Source organism: Hippocampus guttulatus, chromosome 7, assembly GCF_054856545.1.
Source record: "Hippocampus guttulatus isolate MCC_2025c chromosome 7, RoL_Hgut_1.0, whole genome shotgun sequence".
Classification (NCBI taxonomy): domain Eukaryota; kingdom Metazoa; phylum Chordata; class Actinopteri; order Syngnathiformes; family Syngnathidae; genus Hippocampus; species Hippocampus guttulatus.
This window is the reverse complement of record NC_141267.1, coordinates 6,185,910-6,208,359: the sequence shown is the minus strand read 5'-3', so window position 1 is coordinate 6,208,359 and position 22,450 is coordinate 6,185,910. Positions and strand designations below refer to the sequence as shown.

The window sequence follows — 22,450 nt, the reverse complement described above, 5'->3', positions numbered from 1 at the left end:
TGCAAATCATTGTGCACACATTCAGTACCCATAACCGCATGCACATGTACACACTGCCGCGTGCGCGCACGCGCGCGCACACACACACACACACACAGTTGCCCCTTCGCTTCATCCAAACTAAGTCTCACCATTGTCTGCGGGTGGGGTCAAAGGCTTTGTCCATCAGTGATCCAGGGTAAATCCGGAGCACCCCACTGAGCGTTGCTATGTAACGGCGCACAATGTAGCAGTTGAGGCTACTCATTTCCATTAGTGTCATCCACTCATCCGTGACGTGACTGGTCGCCATAACCTCGTTCCTGACAGAGGACTGCGGTGGTGAAGGATGAAACATGAGGGAATGTGAGATCACAGTACAGGTGATGAAGAACGACATACGTTTCAGGAAACAGTAGGGGGAGTGGAAATCAGACTTTTATGTTCTTGAGCTTTCGGGTTTGGCAAAAACTGGTCAGATTTTCATCATATAAGCTCCTTCTAAATGCACCAAGAAAATCTCATCGTTGTATTCTAAGGGTGTCAAACTCATTTTAGCTCATGAGCCATTAGCCACATTTTTGTTGTTGTGGTTGTTGTTGTGTACCTTGAGGCCTGGGTTGGCAATGAGCCTAGTGTTATCACTCAGATAGGCTGTGTAGTGTTCCACCATGCGCTTTGTTTCTGGCTGACTGAGGTGCTCATAGGGAGACGAGAAGCTACCAGCTGCCAGCATCACTGTGGGGGATTCTGAGAAAGGCAAAGAAAGGGACTGAGAGGTTTTCAGAGCCGATATCTGCATGGGCACACACGCACGCACATAACAAAACATTTGGAATTTTGAGAAATTTAGCTTGGTCTTACCAACAGATGCAAGCTGTTTAAAATGGAGGCAAGAGCTGGGTTGACCCAGTAAGTCCAAACGATGGTATAGGAGCTTGGAGCTGGGTGCGGTGTTCAGATGTTTGAGCTGCTTCACTGGAATTTCTGGCTGCACGTACACGATGCACAGGATGAACGACGTGTCTTGAACCTAAGGCAAGATGGGCAGTCATATTATGGATATGGCTATTTTAATGAGCAGGGGTTTTGAGATTGTATCTTGGACTTTTATTAAGACCAGGTTTTCATGTTTTCTTGCTTTGTATTTTATATGTTCAAAATGTTAACGTAGGCGGCACGGTGGTCGACTAGTTAGCACATCCGTCCGTCTCACAGAGCAGAGTTACAGGGTTCGATTCTGGCCCCGGCCTTTCTGTGTGGAGTATGCATGTTCTCCCTGTGCCTGCGTGCGTTTTCTCCGGGTATTCTGGTTTCCTCCCACATTCCAAAAACATTCAGGGCAGGGTAATGGAACACACTCAATTGTCCCTCGGTGTGATTATGAGTGCAAATGGTTGTTCGTCTATGTGTGGCCTGGGATAGGCTCCGGGACGCACGCAAAACCCTTGTGAGGATAAGCGGATAAGAAAATGGATGGATGAATGTTAATGTAATACAGTCCACGGAATTGTGTAAGCACAAAATGTATGACTGTGCTAAAGAGTTAATCAGAACCATCATTCTCCAGCTTCACCTACCAGCTTCCACGCATAGCTGACATTGTACGCATCTTTGCGGTTGTCTCTCAGTCGGTTAGTGTGCCAGGATAAAGATGAGTTCACAGGAACAGCGATGACCTGACTGCCCAATGGGAGACTGCAGGAAATACACTGAGTTGGTCAATAACAGCACATGGACAGTCCCTTTTTTTTTTTAAAATTCCACAGCTATTCTTACTTGAGGATGTTCTGTCGCACAACATGGAATCCAGGAATATTCTCATAGTGGACAATGTCCGTGTGAAGAGGAGGCTCGGTCATCAGGTAAGGCCGCGTTAGTGATGGATGCATCAGGGTATAACCTGAAAAAAACCCCAGCCAATTTAAAATGTGCTTATACATGACCCAAAAAAGGAAGACTACATACTTGAAATTTAAATTTCCTGACATCCTGAATGTGGATGATGATATGCTCTGCAAGGTGCTTCAGAAATCACACGGCATATCAAAGTGCAAACACCATGCAAACCTGGCCCCCGCGGGCTAGCAGCCATATCGGGATGACATCAGAACATTCTGATCGGAAGAGAGGATTTCACCATTGCTCGTCTCGCACAAAAAGTCTGACATTTATTTTTCTTCGACTGAGGATGAATCATTTGAGCAATGATACATCCCCAAGTCTGCGAAAAAATAAGTATGAGGAATAAGGAAACACTGAATGAATCTCCTGCCATTTACGCAAAGCTACCAGGTGCGTGTACCATAATTTTGAGAATAACACAATTTGTCCCCAAACAAACAAACAAATAACGAAATAAACAAACAAACAAACATTTGAATCACAACCTGGGGACCAGATTATATACATATGTACCCAAAAAAAATTGTTTTTTTTTTAAAACCATTTCTTCACATTGTAGAGACATGTACTGGTATCTGTAGGGCTTGTGAAAAAGGTGTACTTTCAGTCTAATATGCAATGTCTAATTGTCTTAAATTTATTTCAGCTGCAACAAATAATTATTTTAATAATCACTGTCGATTATCAGATTAAACGTTTATTAAAACAACCTTTAAACAACCTTTATTAAAAAGGTTCAAGGCAATATTTCCTTTGTACAGTAACATTTATAAATCTGACATAAAAAGACATCATAACATCGAACCATTAAACACTTTCACTCTAATATAAAGTCAAGAGGCTGAAGGACTCTAGTCCTATTTCAAGGCTTGGTTCAATACAGCAAGAGCTAATTTAGCTGCTTCACATTTACAAATATGTCATTATGAGTACGAATGTGTGTGAAAATATAAACATTTTTTTCAACCAAAAATGTTTTAACATGAATTTATATGTTCACTAAACAGGAAATGTTAAGATCACATGTAAATAGTCTTTTAATGATTGTCATTGACTAACTTGCTTCAAATGGAGACTGAATGCTGAGTGAAATGGCTGAAAATTCATTAATGATAGAAAGCAAATCCCTGTGGTTTATTTGCTGCCAGGGAGACGAGGATTAGTGACTTAGAGGAGAGGACCTGCACCGCAGGAGGATAATCTTTAGCCTTGCCAGCAAGCAAGTGCAGCTCGTAGCTTTGTGCCTCAGGCTGGCAGGAGTATTCTCACCAGTTTGAAAGCAGCAGCTCTGAGCTGATTGGTGAACTGTCATGAATAGCATGCTGCTTCTGATTGGTAATATTGGCAGAAGACTGTGTTTATGTGTGAGGGAGTTGATACAACAGATTCTGAGTCGGGGGGTCTGGAATCACGATTTCGATGAAAAAAGACAAATTGCTCAACCCTATCTGCCAGAGCTAATTATGCAACAACACATCTTTGAATCTAGAGTGAAATCATTCTGGGATGGATAAGGCCACCAAGGGTCATGTAACTGGATGCTGAAGGAGGAAGTTACAGTAGGATATGTGACTTTAGTAGTAACATATTGCAAATATGTTCGTGTACAGTATCGAGAACATATTATACAAAATGAGAATGAGGATGTGACTTTTATAAATAATCTTAATAAATCTTTGTTACAACCTCTTACGAAATTTCCATTGCTAAAATGCCTTTCCTCTAAAAATATACTTTTGTTATATATACTGTTATACATTAGTTGGTGGGGAGGCCTCTTGTCACCAGAGTATTTTCCTCATTTGTAGAGCCTTGGTTTAATGCCGGGCGGCCCAGTGGACCAGGGGTTAGCGCGTCGACCTCACAGTGCAGAGGTCGGGGGTCAATTCCAGCTCCGGCCTCCCTGTGTGGAGTTTGCATGTTCTCCCCGGGCCTGCGTGGGTTTTCTCCGGGTACTCCAGTTTCCTCCCACATTCCAAAAACATGCGTGGCAGGCTGATTGAACACTCCAAATTGTCCCTAGGTGTGAGTGTGAGCGCGGATGGTTGTTCGTCTGTGTGTGCCCTGCGATTGGCTGGCAACTGGTTCAGGGTGTCCCTCGCCTACTGCCCGAAGACAGCTGGGATAGGTTCCAGCACCCCCCGTGACCCTTGTGAGGAGTGGATCGGAAAATGGATGGATGGATGGATGGTTTAATGCCATCTAATAACTTTAATGGTCATGTTTATGGAGGTGCTCCACCAATAAGCCAGTGTGGCAATTACCTGTAATTTGATGGCATATTTGTAGCAATGGCAAAATTTCAAATGGGTGGGAAGAGACAACAGTGGTTCAATGTTACAAATCTGCACCCATTGACTGATATCGTCGCGTAAGTAATCCAAGTAAAAGTTCTGAGGACCAATGTAAACCATTGGAGTTACTACCGGTACTCAGCAAGTTTCAAATGTTCTTTACAATCAGAAACATTTTGAACGAGCTGTAAAGATTGTGACACGAACAACATTTCTTTCGTTGTCCTACGAGACGTTGTTTGGACTGACCTTTGTTGTCAATGAGGAATGTGTACGAAGCAAGAGAGTCCTGATAATATGTGACATCCTCCAAAATGTAGGCCAGATTCACGTCGACACCAACCACACCGAGGAGCAGGTTCCCAAAATAGCAGGGCCGACTCACAGTCATAATAAAACCTGGAGAAAGAGAATGTACACAACATGCAGCATTTCAAATCAGGCACATCTAATCTTGTGGTTGGCTTTATCTGCAACCACTGTCAATCGAAACACAAACACATATATATGTGCCACCTGTTCTCAACAGACGAGTACGATTACTTATCGAATGGAATGTACTGCTGTAAGTTTTGCAGCATGGGAAAAAAAAATCTATATTTTGAATCAAATCTGCTCGTGCAACACAAAAACTAACATCTCAAAATTGAGACATTTTGCTTTAGCATGAAGCATTTTCCCCCATGTTTGCGACATGTGTAATTTGACTAGTGTTGTAATTCTACCCTCGTAGGCTGTCAAAAGCTTCTTTTTTTTTGTCAATTATAAGCCGAACACGCAACACACTTTCAGATGCCTCCTTACAGTGACTTTAAATACACTTTCAAGCTGTTGGTATATACTATACATTCACTATATTCAGCATGAATGAGACAAACAACAATATGTTGTTCGCCTCATCAATATGCAAACACTGAAAGGTTTTATTCTTAAGTCTTTAACCTACCTTGTCACTTTTAGAATAGTATCCAGAATTATGGCCTTTGAGCTTCATTAATATATGTTCATTGCATAAATGGTACTGTATATATTTAGGAGACTATCAAGCTATAATTTTGGGCTGCGTGATATATCGAAAAAGTATCATAATGCCCCATACAACATGAATTTTGTAAAGACAAGCAATAAGTTCCAGAAGGAATTCTATGCTATTAAAAAAAAAATCTTTAGGTACAGGTTAAATATCGCTATGATGTTGTATCGCTATATTCAACCTTGATTTTGCATAGTTTTACAATATCATATAGCCCTACTCTAATATATATATATATATATATATATATATATATATATATATATATATATACTGTATATGTTTTTTTTTTTTAAAAACTCAATATATGGGTAATAGCTTTTGTCAGGTTGTAGGTGTTCAGTAGGGTCTTGAGCACGCACCATCTCCCATAGGGTCAGTGTAGGGCAGACTGAAGCGGACGAGGTCGATCATGCGGTTGGGCAGGTTGATATAGAAGCGGCCCACTGTTGTCTCCAGGTTGCTGAGCTGGTTGAGCACCATCATGCTGCCCTTCACGACAGACATCATGACCACTGTGGATGATCCCGATGAGGACGCCACAGGAAAACGGTCAACGCCGTACTTCACCGAATTCTGCTCGGCAAGGTCTCGCAGGAAGGCCAGCTCCTTCAGACCTGTTATTCCCTCTGCAAAGAGAGGGTGGGACGCACCAGTGTTGAGCACACTATAATGTTCCATCTAGATTATTACCATACGTATACAGTCATCACTACATTAAAAATCTGATGAGTTGGGTAACTAATGCGTCAAATGTATGCAAGCAGCAGCTAACTCTGTAGTCAAGGTAATGTTCTCTCTATGCTGCGCACATGAGCAGTTGCACACTGCTCTCACCCTCCTTGCACACAGCCAATGTATGCATCTATGTGTTTTATTAAATGCCATGTTTTCCATTATTTCTGAGTAGATAATGGATACTTGTTTTTTTAACAACCAAATTATGCTTAAAATGGCCTGTGTGCTAAAATAAAAGAAACAAACTAGGGTTGATTTTATTTGTGTCACAAATCTCTCTACTTTCATATATAAGTGGTTTGAATATTTTCGTGACATACCGACAGCATGTAGCTTGTTATGATGTCAGGTTTTGGAGAGATCTAATACTGGTTTGGCTGCCATGTGCTTGTCTGTTGCTGTCATAAATATATACGAATGGACTATCAATTGGTAGCCATCTTACGATGGGCTGCCACTTATATCGTGCTTTTCTACCTTTGGTACTCAAAGTGCTTAACACCGTTTACCCATTTACTGACTTATGACGCAGCATCAGGAGCAACTGAGGTTTCAGTATCTTGCTCAAAGACACTTTGACAAGGTCGCAATGAATGCCTAACCTCTGGGTTGGGAGACAACCACTCAACTTCTGAGCCATGCCGCCAATATGCATGTTTTACGGTAGGATCTCTGTATGGAGTAGTGAATTGGATTGGATTGGATGCAACTTTAGTGTAAAATGTGCTGTATGATGAAATTTCTTCCCTCTCAAGACAACATAAAACAAGAGGAGCTGCTGCGGGTGTCCGCGCCGCCATCAAAAGAAAGTCAAAAAATGACAAAATAATACAAAACAACACGAGACACAGACAATCGTGCAATCGTGAAGGCCACTCAACAAACAAACTCAACTGTTTGCATCAACCATTCGGAGTTTATTGACTTTCAGCATTTAGGTTTCCATTTTGCAGTGATTTTGTCCTGATGGGCTTTGCTTTCATTTCGTTGTTCATGTTTCTGACAACATGAAGCAGACCAATCTTTGAGTAGCACTCACACATTCCAAATCACATTCTTACCAATGAAATGTGAATGTCACGCTTCTTCCAGACTTATTGGCAAAACCTTATGCCGCACACTGTGGCCGTTTCACCGTGGAGATAAAACAGCAGAGTGGCTTATCGAGTGGCAACGTAAAATGGCCGCCAGTGGCTTCACTTCTTGCTATGGCGAGTAAATCAGTTTTCGCATGCAAATACTTCATGTTGTTTTCTACTTTCTTCCCTCCAAATTTTGCTGCTGTAGATAGCGAATTTCTCCATTGTGAGACAAATAAAATTTTCTTATTTTATCTTATCCTAAGCAGCATTGTTAGTCCATTCATATATGCAGTCCATCTGTGAATGTAGCTCTACGTGGTCCAAGAAATTCTCAGGGAGTTTGTGTGAATGCTCTGGCACATGGAAAGTTAGAGGGAATATCAAGTTGAGCCAAACCTCATCTCCTGCCTTTAAAGGTCATTAAATGTAGCCGGAATAACCACTGCTGCCCCTCGCAGCTGTCACCTGGAACACTGGCACCTCGGATAGAGTGCAGAATGTCTGCCACAATTCAATCACTGACTGGATTACAGAAGAATCCCAAATTAATGCCAAGGCTTGTCTGTGGATAATCGTGCAGGGTGACTGACACAAGGCAAAGTCATCCCGGGTGGCAATGTCACAAGAACACAAAAGGGGGCTCTTGCTGACAGCAGTGCTTCCCTTCAATGAATGTAGAGGGTAAACATGAACATCTTCAAGGACTCAGACCAAATATTAGAAAATATAAAATGATGACCTTCACTATATGAGCACCATCATGTTTTTACTCAGCACTACTCACAAAACTCTCTGAGTGATCGGCAGCACATGCATCACTAATAAAACTCTGGATGATAAGATGTTTGCTTCCTGTTCATCAAGGACCTCTTTAAATTGGTATGGTCCTCTGTCAGTCACATGCAGGCACAATGAGCCTTACATCCTTTGAAGTCTCGCTCGCTCCCCTCTTACATGTACCTAATTTACATTCCCCGGGTGCAAAAATTATTTGTTTGCTAATGCATTCGGTGTATGTGTGTGTTGCAGAGAAGGGAGGCACTTAGGGCCGCATAGACAGACAAGGACATTAAAATAGGAAAAGGAATCACGCACAAACAAAACAAAAAGGCCTTTGAGGTTTCTGAGCCCTTCTCTATCCTCTGTTCTTCTTCTCTCCACAGCACATGCACAAAATACATTTATCATAGCCCGTTGGTGCTGCTATGCAGACGTCATGCAAAATGTAATAGATTTTTCACCCTTTTAGGGCAAAAGATGTAAATGTCCATTCAAGTTAGTTAATGTAACAACAGTGTTGTGCTGTTTTGAATTATTCTACAAGATATATGTCATTATTTATCCTAATCAATACCTGATTTTACTTTTTAGCATTCTTGTACATTAGCACGGTGCCAAAGAAGCAAGACAAGTAGCTCTTTGTTTTAAAATATAAATATAAAAAAGTAATGAAATAAAATGTCAAAAGTATAACTGAGTTGTTGAGTTCAAAGTCTCACACACTAACAGTGGTACAACAATGTATTTGTTCACCCCTAAGGGTGGAGTGACCAAGTGACTGACAATAGCATGTCTGACTCGAGATCAAGCTGGCCATTAAATTCAATGTTAGTATCTCCTCCTCCATGTGAGTGCTTTCATTTCATATTTGTGTGTCCGCTTGTCACGTTCAAATGAAGCACGTCGGTGAGTGTGCAGTTTTTTCCCACTTTTCTCAAGTGACAACCTATTTGAAGCTTGCTGAGAGGTCAATGTTTAGCTTGGCATCACAAAGAAATCGACCAGACCAGCGCTGATAACTTGGAAATCTTGGGGTACACATCAATCAAGTTACCATTGTGATTTACAAACAACACTCGGATTTGTTAAGAAAGAGTTGTTGCTTTAACCTAGCATAACAATGCCTAAAATCTGGAAGAAGTTCAGATAAGGGAGCATGACTCTTAGCGTGATGAGGGGAATGCTCTAGTGACAGACCTCCTGCTATCTGCACCTTTGTGTGGAACATAATAATAATTTGAAAGCCCGTGTGTTTGTTTTCCAAAGGTCTGTTAAGTGGTCAACTCACCGTTCATGAGTGCATACGTGAGGATCATGACAGAGTTGTTGAAGTGTCTGTTCTCCTCTTTGACCACACTGAGCGTGGCTTTCTTCTCCTGCTCTGATGACTCTCGAGATGTAATCCCAGAAGACAGGTAGATGATAACCATGTCTGTGGCTGTTGGAGGACAAAAACAAAAATGTCAGATAAGAAGCTTGTTTGTTTAGTGAATAGTCCCTTGGTGATAGCATCATCATATGCATCCACTCCCTTACTGGCACTCTGCTTGCTAAGGCTGCTGGTGTTTCTGAGAAGCTGGAAAGCCCTTTGGAAACCCGCTGCGTGTTGCGTGGTGCCATCGGTGGCCTTGATGTTGGAGATGAAGGTGCTCATCTTCCTCTTTGTCTCGCTGGTGGCCGGAGAAAGCAGACTCTTGTAGCACTGGTCGAGAGAGCAGGAGCGGACCGTCTCTGCCACTGACAAAACGGCGATCTTGACAGGAATGACAACGGTATATATTACATGACGGAGAAAGCAATGGAACAACACCATTGTGATGCAAAACCAGCGCTATCAACAAGTTTGAATCCAAAATAATTAATGAGTAGATAGGGCCTGTTGCAAAACCCCAACTTCACTTTCCACATATTATTTCACTTAAAGAATGTTTTACTGTCAGAAAACATGGAAAATTCGTACAATATTATATATCATATCATTTAAGTAAGGGTAGCTTTCCGTACCTTGTCATGTTCATCAATTGCATAGAGGATAACCAGTGCTGAGTCTCTGGCAATTTGAAGTTGTGTTTCAGTAACAGACGCGCCGTGATCCACCATTACAACAATATGTTTCGACTGGGGACGCACTGCAGAAACATAAACAGGCCTGTGGAAAATACACACAAACACAAAAAAGACATATTAGTGTCCTGATTCTCTCCTCAGTGGTTCCACAATTCAGTGAAAACATTTCTATTAAGGCAACTTGGGTCACTTAAAAACAAAACAAACAAACTAACAAAAAAAAAACAGTATAGTGTAATGTCACCCTTTTATGCCATTACTCCAATAGCATCAGCGTGCTAGCATCAAAATGTATCTTTGCAGCTCTCGTGCTTGTACAAACACAGTGCTTAGAACCGCAATGGTTCACCATTTTCTTTTTTTAACTTAAATTATATTTTTGTAATATTTATCCTATGGTTTCATTTAGTGTGTCGCTGTGGGTGGGTTAGTGTGCACATAACAGCTGGGTAGAGCACAGGGGATATCAGAGGATTGAGGGGGTTAGCTTCAGTGTGTGTGGTCTGCGGACAATAACATTGGGTGGAGAGGTGGACTAATGTCCTTACAATGCCTGATTCACAGACAAAGCAAGAAAAGGAACCCAATCGCACTCGTGGATACGTGCCAGTTTACTAGCCCGAGCAAAAACAAAAGACATGACTGACGGTCAAAGCACCTTTTATCCCAAGCAAGTGTGAAAAATACATATAAAGGTAAAGGAAGCAATTGAAAGAGATGTCTTTCAATGGTAGTCAAATAAAAACCACAACGGTGGAGGTGTGAAATTCCACTGAGCCTCAGTGGTACCCAGCCACGTTCCTGTTGAGGGTATGTGTGGTCAAGGAGCATGCTGCCAACATGCCGCCTGGGCCCCCCACAGCAACTGGCAGAGAAGTGAATGGGTGAGGAAGAGGAAGAGCAATGAAGCATGTTACAGGGAGAAGAGAAGAGAGAGAGGGTGACACCGGATGAGTAAGATGGTAGTGTAGTCGATCACCTGGCAGAGTAATCGTGTAGTGCTGTTCCATACCGGTAGGTAGCAGCAGCTCGCTAGCTAATTGTTTTATACTTCGAGACAAGTGAAGTTTCCGGCGCGAGGCAATACAACGAAAGGTATCTTTCATTTAGATTTACTTTTACCGAATATGCAACGGCACTGACTCCGTTGTGCTTGGTATGTGGTGAAACAGCGCTATGGTCTCAAGTAAGCTTAAACTCCATCTCCAAACAAAACACCCTTCACTTCGAAACAACAATGTGGGGGATTTTGTCCGCCTGCGTGAATACACAGAGAAACAAGCAAAGTGCATTAAAAAAAAACGCAAAGGTAAACAAGAGAGCCTTGAAAGCAAGTTACCATTTCGCCGAACATGTGGCTAAATCAAAAAAGTGGCAGAGCAATTAATACTTCTCGCCTGCAAAGCCATTGTAAATTAGATGTTCGGACCCGAAGCGGCTAAAGAAATAGCCTGACTGCTATAAAAACTAAAAACATAGAAAGAATGAGAGCTAATTCTGTGTCTTTCATCGATTGCTGCCAGGATATCAGATCTGTGTTCATCCAAACCATTTATTACACTGAGTGAGAATAAATATGAAACATTGTAAAATATTGGATTGATGTTGATTTGATTCCTATTCAAGGTGTGATAATATACATTAATCCCTCGTTTATCGCGGTTAATGGGGACCGAAACCACCCGCGATGGACGATAATCCGCGAAGTAGCGAAACCCCCCCCGTATAGGTATATGTGCAGGCAGGGGCGGTTCTGGATCAATTTCACTGAGGGGGCCGGGCTGGGGCCAGGGGTTTTGATGGGGGGGCACATTCAACCCAGGGCTAAAAAGACACATTCGAAATCTTATTTGACTTTTTATTTCTTCAGACTTTGAAATTGTAGTCATAACATTACAGTGATGAGAAAAAAACAGTATTAGGAGGGCTAAAATGTCTGCAAGCGTAACAATACGCCATGTCCATCTGTTGAGAATATTCAAGCCAGGGGATGATATGGTACCAGCCTGCCGGGGACAAAAATTGCAAATACACGGAAGCTAGATGTTTTACATGCATATAATTATCCAAATTTTAAAAGGCAATGTCTTATATATTGATCCTGTTAAATAAAAATTAAAATAAAAAGGGAGACTAAAAAAGTTACACACACACACACACAGACGCGCACACACACACACATGCACACACACACACACACACACACACACCGCACACACGCACACACGCACACACGCAAATAGCACTCGTGTCGTGGTAATTTCCTTCTCTGCGGACTGCTTCTCATTTTCCCGCTCATTTTTAAGTGGCGCAGCGCACTAAAGGGTCCGACTAGAATGTTAAATCACGCACTTTGGTTCCACCTTTCGCGTCGGCGACTCGGCACGACTGCGTAATCTACGCTCGGAGGGGGGGCCACAGGGGGGCCAGAATCGGTGCTACAGGGGCACTGGCCCCCGTTGGCCCCCCCCCAGAACCGCCACTGTGTGCAGGTGTATGAGTATAAATAATATTTATAAGGCCAAATTTAATGGTATACATGCATGTTTGTAGTAATTAACACGGCTTAATGCTATATACTAATGTATTTACACATGTATAAGTTAGTGTATGAATAACGAAATACAGTAAACACATACATGCAGTACTGTATATGTTGCTCTATGTGACTTGCTGTTGTTTTGCTGACTTTCACTGCCTCTTGCGGACCTTTTGCGTACTTTTTGCGGCATTTTCCCTTTTTGTTTTTTAATGAATATGTTGATGAGAAATCCGCGATGCACTGAGGCCGCGATAAACGAACCACGAGATAGCGAGGGATCACTGTAGCGTTACTTTTCAATGTTAAAAAAATAGCGTTATTTTTCAATGTTAAAAAAACGCTTATAATAACAATATAACACTTAATAGTTAAAATAAGCATTTTTCACATTTTCAGCTTGTGGTGTGCTGCGGGATTTTTTTCAATGAAAGAAATGTGCCTTGGCTCGAAAAAGATTGAAAAACACTGGGTTAGAGGTGCATGAAAGGGTTAAAATGGCAAAAGGATAGAAAAGTCAGGAAGGTAGAGTGTGAGGAAGAAAAAGCACGGCCTTACAGCGAGCGAGTCTAGTAAATGTTACATACAAAAGGTCCACAGAGGGAACAGTCAACAAAGTTAGTGTTCTACCTGCTGCGGTGTTCATAACTTCCTTTGCAGTGGAACTTGTGGGCCGGGAACACAGTGAAGATGCCCTCCTCTGAACTGAAGTACTGCCACTTGATCCCTGGGTTGGATTTCAGATTGTCTGCCAAAACTACGGACCAAAGACAACAAGTGGAATTATGGCACTGATGATGTCTGGTGTCATTCCAAAACTTTATGCATACATCTCGTAATGCGGGAATTGTGAACTGAATTACCCTCTAAAGTGGGTAAATATATACATTTATTGCTCGATTTAATGGGTATATGATGGTAAGCACTGAGAACGTGTGACTTGTCAGCAAGTTTGTGCTGATGGGTTAGGTAAGGAAGCAAACATTTTTCAAAGATTGTGAACATTTGCAAATTGAAAGGGGGAAAGAAAGAAACCCCAATGAGTTCATCTGTGACCCATAAAACTCTCCTGAGAGAGTGAAGGTCGTAATATATGACTAGAGCGTAAAGATGATTAACTAGCAGGTGCCAATGACTCTAACAAGAACAATGGGAAAGCTAGGCTTGAATTTGCCACAAAAATACAGATGAAAAAAGAAATTCTGGGACAATGTCTAATCGATTGATGAGACAAGAAATAGTCTCGCTCAAAGTGGCGGAAAGGCTTAAGCTCTGAGAAAGAACTGAGCTGCTCATCATTCCATACAAGTGATGAAACTCAATGGAAGTACAGACAATGATTAAGGCTTGGGCCTGGATGGCTTCAACTGTGACAGGCACTTTTTTTTTTTGCCAGTTTATAGGAATCTTAAACCTTCATCCTTCATCATGCATCAAGATAATGACCCAAAACACACCGCCACAACAGCAGAGGATTTCATCTGGGGGCAAAACGTTTGCGAAATCTCTAAAGCTCTTTCATTTCTTTCAATCAGTCAAGTAAACAGCAGACTTAGACTCAAGGTCATTGTAGTTATTGAGAGCAAACAAGAATACTCAAACTAAAAAGCATTTTTCTTAACGAAATAATGATCCTTAAAAAAAAACTAACTGAAATTACATGTTTCATATATCTGTATAAAACTAACTCAAACTAATTACAATCATAGCGAAAATGTCCTTCACGTTCACCTTTGTCAATCTAGATCATAAATGAGCTCTTGGATTCTTTTTAAATGCATTTATTTCAGTACTGCTGAACGTCCATACAGAGGAAGGAAAGTCAAAAGAATTGTTTGAAAATTGTGTTTTCCTTTATTAACATTACTAAGTGATTTTTTTTTAAATCTTGCACTGGTCAAACATGTCTCACACACACACACACACACACGTACGTATATACCGTGTGTGTGTGTGTGTGTGTGTGTGTGTGTGTGTATATATATATATATATATATATATATATATATATATATATATATATATATATGGGCGGCCCGGTAGTCCAGTGGTTAGCACGTCGGCTTCACAGTGCAGAGGTACCGGGTTCGATTCCAGCTCCGGCCTCCCTGTGTGGAGTTTGCATGTTCTCCCCGGGCCTGCGTGGGTTTTCGCCGGGTGCTCCGGTTTCCTCCCACATTCCAAAAACATGCATGTCAGGCTGATTGGACGCTCTAAATTGTCCCTAGGTGTGAGCGTGAGTGCGGATGGTTGTTCGTCTCTGTGTGCCCTGCGATTGGCTGGCAACTGATTCAGGGTGTCCCCCGCCTACTGCCCGGAGATGGCTGGGATAGGCTCCAGCACCCCCCGCGACCCTAGTGAGGATCAAGCGGTTCGGAAAATGGATGGATAGATATATATATATATATTAGAGCTGTCAAACGATTAAAATATTTAATCTAATTAAAAATGCAACCGTCATAATTAACTCAAATGAACTAAAAAATTAATCGTGATTACTCACACATTTTTTTATCGTTTCTGAATTTCCTTTTACATTTTTTGTCCTATTTTTCCCCCATTTTAATGCTCTCATCAACTTGGAATCATGAATCAGTTTTCTATGTGCCAAATGCAAATATAAGAAAAGATAAGATAGGAAAACCTTTATTAGTCTCGCAATGGAGAAATTCCCGATTCACAGCAGCAAAGTTATGAAAGGAAGAAGTAGAACAACAAAATAAAGGGGCTGCTGGAAAGGCAGCCACTCACGCGGCGCCATTTTGAAGTCAAAATAACAAAAATAACACAACACAACACATAGGACACAGACAGTCGTGCAATCTTCACCACTTTTCTGCATACACTTTGTTGTCTGAAGCAGTTATAGATGAAAGAGGAGAAGATCAAAGTTTACTGAAATAACAATTTCGATTTTCAATTTTACATGAACATTTTTCACTTGGAGCAGTTGTTCACACATAATCTCTCACACAATATTACTGTCCATCAACAACAGTGAAAAAAATATTTTGTCACACAACAGCTGCTTTAACAGCTTTTTTTATGAAATCAAAACAGAGCAATATAACATTATAAAGTGCACATCTAAGGTAAACTAGTACTCAGCCTATAGTGGATTTAAACCATGGTTGCATACTTCATTTTTCTCAAGTTTGCTTTGAACACAGCAGTCTGTTTCTGTATGTTTGTTGAAGAATAACGAGACACCGGACACCAGTGTTCATTATGTGCCGCTGTATTCAAAACTGCCGGCCGTACAAACAAGCGCAGCACTTCCCCCGTGCTGCTGGGGCAAACCATTCTGAAAGGGGGGGGGGGGGGGGTTCACTCCCCCTAACACAGTCAGGCTATGTTGATTGTGTTGGTCCTTCTTGTGCGGAAGTCGCTCTACGGTTTTGTGTAGACCTCATTTCGAATGACTACACTTGGTTCGATGACAACACTGGAGACGTTTTATTTTCGCTAGGTCGCTACCACTGCAGCGCACTGTCACTGTCAGAGGAACACAGAGAAGCTCCACCCGCTCTATTTATATGGACACAGAACACTGTAACCTTCCACACAAAATAGTTCCAAACAAGTAACAATCGCGTGAGTGGCATACATCGTATAACTGTATGATACAGAGAGAGAGAAGAACAGATAACTTTGGTCTTGTCAGTGGAGCAATCTGGCAACTTTTTAAAAGTAAACTTTCCATTCATAAACTCTTTATGTATCCGTTTTCGGTGTCTCGCGCTGCCGTGGCTGGCAAAACAGACATGGGCGTGGACTTCTGCAGCGCGCTAGTTGTTTTGTTTCTGGTGTATTTATAAAGCAACGTAACATCCGCTTGTGACGTGTGCCGCGTTAATCTCGCGAGAAAAAATTTAATCCCGTTAAAATTCATTTAAATTAATGCCAATAAAAACACGCTAAACTGACAGCTCTAATATATATATATCGAATAAAAACTCAACTAAAACAAAGTATTTGATGGGAAAAAAATTCTAAACTAGAAAACAAACTTGCTCTATAAATTGAATAAAAAGAAAAAGTTAAAAGCAAACTGTAACGAAAAATCCAAAATTGTTATTAAAGCCATGCTCACAATTTCATCATGGCATTTTGCAAAATGTTAAGCAATTTTGCACATACCTTCTTAATACATTCATAATTGTAGTTTCGGCACTCTGTTATTTGCATGACTGTTTTTGATCACTATTCCACACTGTTGGACACTTTGCTTCACGACTCTCTGCACAGCTGTCTTTGTTTGATGCTACCACAATAAGGGCATCTTTTCATTGCAGAACAACTCTTTAGTTAGAGTAGCCTATGTGGCCCGTTCTAAATGCTCATTTTGTTTTAGGTGCTTGTTACAGCGATACTCGAGTGGACTTTAACCCTGGAGAACCCACGGAGACAAATTTCTTGTGTGCTTTTAACACACTTGGCCGATAAAGATGATTATGATTTGCCACATTTGGATCGGTGCACATGTCACTGCAGAGAGTGCGGGACAAGCTGAGACAACAGCATTAACTCCAACCGAAGAAGTTAACAGTATTTGTTCAGCTCTAACTGAATTTTAGTAGGTCACACAGTCAACATTCTCCATGCAGAGATCCCATCACAAAGCCAGCGACTTCCTTGCTGCTCGCAGCAACATAACACAACCTTTCACACAGAGCAGGAGGAGAGAGGCGTCACATTTAGAGAAAGTTTTGGGGCCTCATTAAAATGCCACCAGACAAGAAGGCAGCATTCCAGACTCACATGAGGACAAATCCTACAAGGCTGCAGTTCTTCTTTCTTGTATTTCATTCCATTTGTCAATCTTTGCCAGCAAACAATAACAGTATAATGTTATGCCATGACTACTATATATGATTAAAAACCAAAAGTGTAAGAAATCGTTTTGATTTGCATATATTAGTCAAATATCACAAATTCAGTCACTCCCCCTCCCCCCTCTTGGAAGAGCAGACCACAACTTGTTATTTCTCGAGCCTGTGTACAAACCACTGGTGCACAGGCAGCCAACTGTGACCAGAATGGTCAGGAAATGGTCCACGGAAGCTGAAGATGCTCTGCGGGACTGCTTCGACACGACCAGGTGGGAACTCTTCAGCGAGGTTCACGGGGAGGACATTGATGCACTCACTGACACCATCACGGACTACATAAACTTCTGTGAGGAGAACACCGTACCCACCAGAACTGTGCGGTGTTTTTCCAACAGCAAACCATGGATTAATCCCGACATAAAGGCCCTCCTGAAGGAGAAGAAGAGAGCTTTTATGTCGAGAGACAGAGAGGAGCTGAAGGCCGTGCAGATTCGGCTGAGAAGAAAGATCAGGGAGGGGAAGAAGATATACAGGATGAAATTGGAGGACCAGTTGCAGGCCAACAATGTCACTGGTGTCTGGAGGGGCCTGAAAACCATCTCAGGCCATGACAGCCCAAAGACATTGACTGAGAAGGACAAGAACTGGGCAGATGGACTGAACCGTTTTTTCAACCGTTTCGACCAGTCGTCTGTCCCTTCCCCTAACCACCAACTGCAACCACTCTCACTGAGGACTTCTTCTCCTCCCCCTCCTCTTTCGACCAGCTCTCATCAACCCAGTCTGTCACCTGGTTCCTGCCTGTCCGTCACAACAGAGCAGGTGAGGAACCAACTGAGGAAGATGAATGTGAGGAAGGCAGCAGGTCCAGACAAGATCAGTTCCCGGCTCCTCAGGACCTGCTCTGACCAGCTGTGTGACATTGTCCAGCACATGTTCAACCTGAGCCTGAAGCTGGGCAGAGCTCCACAGCTGTGGAAAACTTCGTGCCTGGTCCCAGTGCCCAAGACCCCCCATCCTAAGGAGCTGAACAGCTACAGACCGGTGGCGCTGACGTCTCATCTGATGAAGACGCAGGAGAGACTCGTCCTCGCCCACCTTCGACCGCTGGTGAGCCCGGCACTGGACCCGCTGCAGTTTGCCTATCAGCCTGGCATCGGCGTGGAAGACGCCATTATCTACCTCCTCCACTCAGTGCTGTCACACTTGGAGAAGGCTAGGAGCACTGTGAGAATCATGTTCTTTGATTTCTCCAGTGCCTTCAACACCATCCAGCCCAACCTGCTGGGAGGCAAACTGCAGAACACCGGAGTGGACCACCATCTCACAGCATGGATCACAGACTACCTCACAAATCGGCCGCAGTATGTGAGGTTGCAGAGCTGTGAGTCGGACAGGCTTCTCTGCAGCACTGGAGCGCCGCAGGGGACTGTTCTGGCTCCATTCCTGTTCATCCTCTACACCTCGGACTTCAGACACGCCACTCCAAACTGCCACCTTCAGAAGTTCTCCGATGACTCTGCGATTGTTGGCCTCATTATGATGATCGGGAGTACAGGGGAATGACAAAGGACTTTGTGGACTGGTGCCAGCAGAATCTCCTCCAGATCAACCCTAGGAAAACTAAGGAGTTGGTTGTGGATTTCTGCAGGAAACAGTCCTCACCAGCACCGATGAACATCCAGGGTATGGACATAGAGAGGGTGACCTCCTACAAGTACCTAGGTGTTCTTCTGAACAATGGACTGGTCTACAAACACGGACACCCTGATTAGGAAAGGACAGAGCCGACTCTTCCAACTCAGGAAACTGAGGTCTTTTGGGGTTCAGGGGTCGCTCCTTAAGACTTTCTATAACTCGGTGGTGGCCTCGGTGGTGGCCTCGGCCATCCATTATGGCATTGTCTGCTGGTCAGGCAGCATCTCAGCCTGGGACAGAAAGAGACTGGAGCGACTGGTCAGGAAGGCCAGTTCTGTCCTGGGCTGCTCCCTTGACACTCTGGAGGACGTGGGCAACAGAAGGATGCTAACTAAGTTAAAAGCTATGATGGACAGTCCCTCCCACCCTCTCCAGCCCGCCCTGACAGCACTAGGTAGCTCCTTCAGCCAGAGACTTTTACACCCGCGCTGCAAGAAGGAGAGATACCGACGCTCGTTCCTACCAACTGCTGTCAGGCTGCTGAATAAAAAATAGCAATAATATTAATAATAATTAAATGATGTGGAAAACAACTGTAAATAGCACTGCGATTTATCCATTTTGTATTTATATTGCACTTAATTGAACGGTGTTTGTTTGTTTTTTCTTCTTCTTTCTGCCTACATTCTTGCTGCTGGAGGCTGTAAATTTCCCCAGTGTGGGACAAATAAAGGATATCTTATCTTATAACAGCAGATTTTGTTGCAAAACCTCCTTTCGAACAAAGGTTTATTATGATCATTGAAGCATAAGACAGTTCGGTGCAAACTGATGATATTTGACAAGGGGTGTTCTGATCTTGCTGCCAATACTCATTGTTCAGGAGCGAGGAAAAATATGAAGCGATGCAGCAGAAGAGAAACAGATTCAAATGGAAACAAGAATGGGAACAAGGGAGTCTAACCACGACAGCCTCTCGACAGTGGAGAACTAAATAGTTTGGTATGGTCCCAAGTTACTCCACCATTAAAACCTTTTTAACTACAGAGGAATCTTAAAATAGGCTGTCCAATCCGCAAGACAAACTTCAGGGAAAGTTTGTAACATCACAAAACCTGGGAGAGTTGAACCACTGTCATGAATGATTATGCGAGGCATACAACCTCAGTGCGGAGAGCATCGAATGGATCAAATGTACCATATTTTCCACACTATAGGGCGCACCAAAAAGTCTTCCATTTTCTTAAAAGCTCACTGCGTGCCTTAAAATCTGGTGTGTCTTGTGTATGGTCATTATGGAAATATGTCAACCCCAAAATTGCTCTTTGCTGGAGACATGCTTACTATGTTATAACCTGCTGTTGGTTCAGTGGACTGTGTCACTGCTTTATTAAATACGTTTTTGTTGCAGCTCTGTAAAAAGAAGAATGTGGCGTTGTTTTTTTTTTTAAAACGCACACTTTATTAATGGATTTCACAGTCTCACAAAATACGGGTACGCCTTTGTCTGTGTCTGTGCCTTCTCTTCTTCCATTCGACTCGAGAGGCGTTCATGACCACCTCCGAAAAACGTAAATTAACGATTCCTTCAATGAAACTACGAAAATTGAAAATAATGCATCAAAACAAAAATCAAGTGATGAAATTACAAAATAAATTCTATAGCCCCCCTACAAAATTTATTTTGTGATTTCCTCGTTTGTGAATACACAACAAAGGAATAAAGAACAAAAACTTCTGAGGCAGTCCATTCGACAACATTTACCTAACATCTGATCGTTCTGTTGGAGCTACGCTCAAGGAAATGTCAAGGGTGGGTTATAGAATTTATTTTGTGATTTCCTCGCTTGACTTTCTGTTTTTATGCATTATTTAACTCATTCACTCCCAATGACGTTTTTAAACGTCTTTTCAGACTTGGTCTAGAATTGGCTGGTACTGAATGAGTTAATTTAACGTTTTTCGGAGGCAGTCATGAACACCTCTCGAGTCGAAAGGAAGGAGTGTAGCTCCATCTAGTGGATGTATTGTAGATTGCGCCTTATAAACAAGTGCGCATAAAATAAAAAATAGACCATTCGTTGAAAGTGTGCTTCATAATCCAGTGCGCCTTTTAGTGCGGAAAATACGGTAAACTAATATGTGCTTTTCAATGTTTAAATCACATAACCGACACGTGATCAACAAAAACAGAATTTGATACATGCCAACTTGGTGGCTTGGCATGTTTTCAATTTGTTTTTCTAAAATTTCCCAAAGTTTGGTTGATTTGAGGTGAAAAGGGCCACATGTAAACAGCAACTAAGACCAGCAGAATAGAGAACTGCACAACAACCTGCATCTTTAGGAATATCTTATCTTCACTCACTGTTGGAAAAAAGAATAATCACCAGCTTCGTGCTGATTCACATTGAAGTGAAGACACACACAAAGGAAAGACAAACCTTAAGGACCTTTAGGAAGCATGCACAGGTCAGTGCAAGAAAACGTAAGAGTCACGCAACAAACAAACCTGAGTTGAGGTCTCTTCCGGGGTTGAAAGCTCGGCTGTTGACGGTCGGTGAGAGTCTGTCACAGCAGATGGTTTTGGACACATTGGTGTTGAAATTTCCATCAAACCTAAAAGAGGCACAAACAGGCAAAACATTGAAGAATTTATGGAAGACCTCCAAAGCCATTTGTTGGCAGAGTGGCTCTGGCTTCTCTCTCAGCACCAACGGCTTTACTACTCCCAGGCTTTTACGTCCAATAAAACTCAACTCTCAGGTATCACATGCACCCCTGACTGTGTGCTAATGTGCATGTGTTACGATTTCAACATCACTATTGGCATGAATAGTAAGGAAAAAAATGTTTGTTGTGAATTAAATTAAAGAAAACATCTGGTGAAAAGTTAGACTCTGTTTTTTCATTCACACTGCATTCATCTGTTGCCCAGACCTCTTATTAAAGTAGGATTTATGACTCTTGGTGAATAAGATTTTCCATGGAAAACTGCCCAAAATGTGTTTTCCCCAACAAAGCAAAGTTCCCAGATCTATATAAGACTAGTACTGAAGAAAGTACTCTTTCAGTACTCTTTATATAATTGGGTAATCGAGATCGCGTGCCAGAAAGGTCCATTGTGACATGCATGTCGATAAAAACACTGAAACTTGATACCTCTTCTTTATTCACCAAAAATTTAAAAAAATTATAATAATAACACTGCATGTAATAACATAATTGGTTGCAATGCTTAACATGACAGAATCTATTTGTATATTGATGATCCTCGTCAGTAACAGGATTACTATAAACAATTGTGCAACAATATTGTCTTTTTCTAAAATGTTCTCATTTTTAATTAAAAATGTAATAATTTTTGTAGGAAATTAAGGTGATTATTACGGTCAACATAAAGTGAAGTAACAAGAGCTCACTGCAGCAAAGGCAGCCCATTTTGAGGTATTTATGGGAAAACACAGCAATATTGTAAAGGTGGATAAATACGTGGTGTCCCCATTTTTGTGTCTAGCCTGATATTTGCCAAAATAATTCCCCTGGTTAATTTTAATGCACAC

The 22,450-nt window shown here is 42.0% G+C and overlaps 1 protein-coding gene across 1 annotated transcript in view; it reads right to left on the bottom strand.

Moving 5' to 3' along the window:
- The window catches only part of cachd1 (cache domain containing 1), an 85,513-nt gene that overhangs the window by 21,474 nt on the left and 41,589 nt on the right, over positions 1 to 22,450 (bottom strand). The window contains exons 4-15 of the mRNA XM_086115979.1: positions 21,400 to 21,506; positions 13,048 to 13,174; positions 9,816 to 9,960; positions 9,348 to 9,564; positions 9,100 to 9,249; positions 5,574 to 5,840; positions 4,428 to 4,577; positions 1,759 to 1,882; positions 1,560 to 1,677; positions 844 to 1,012; positions 587 to 729; positions 132 to 313 (exon numbers count right to left, since the gene is read on the bottom strand). Of these exons, the coding sequence (XP_085972105.1) occupies positions 132 to 313; positions 587 to 729; positions 844 to 1,012; positions 1,560 to 1,677; positions 1,759 to 1,882; positions 4,428 to 4,577; positions 5,574 to 5,840; positions 9,100 to 9,249; positions 9,348 to 9,564; positions 9,816 to 9,960; positions 13,048 to 13,174; positions 21,400 to 21,506 (1,899 nt within the window). The remainder of the gene's footprint in view (positions 1 to 131; positions 314 to 586; positions 730 to 843; positions 1,013 to 1,559; positions 1,678 to 1,758; positions 1,883 to 4,427; positions 4,578 to 5,573; positions 5,841 to 9,099; positions 9,250 to 9,347; positions 9,565 to 9,815; positions 9,961 to 13,047; positions 13,175 to 21,399; positions 21,507 to 22,450) is intronic.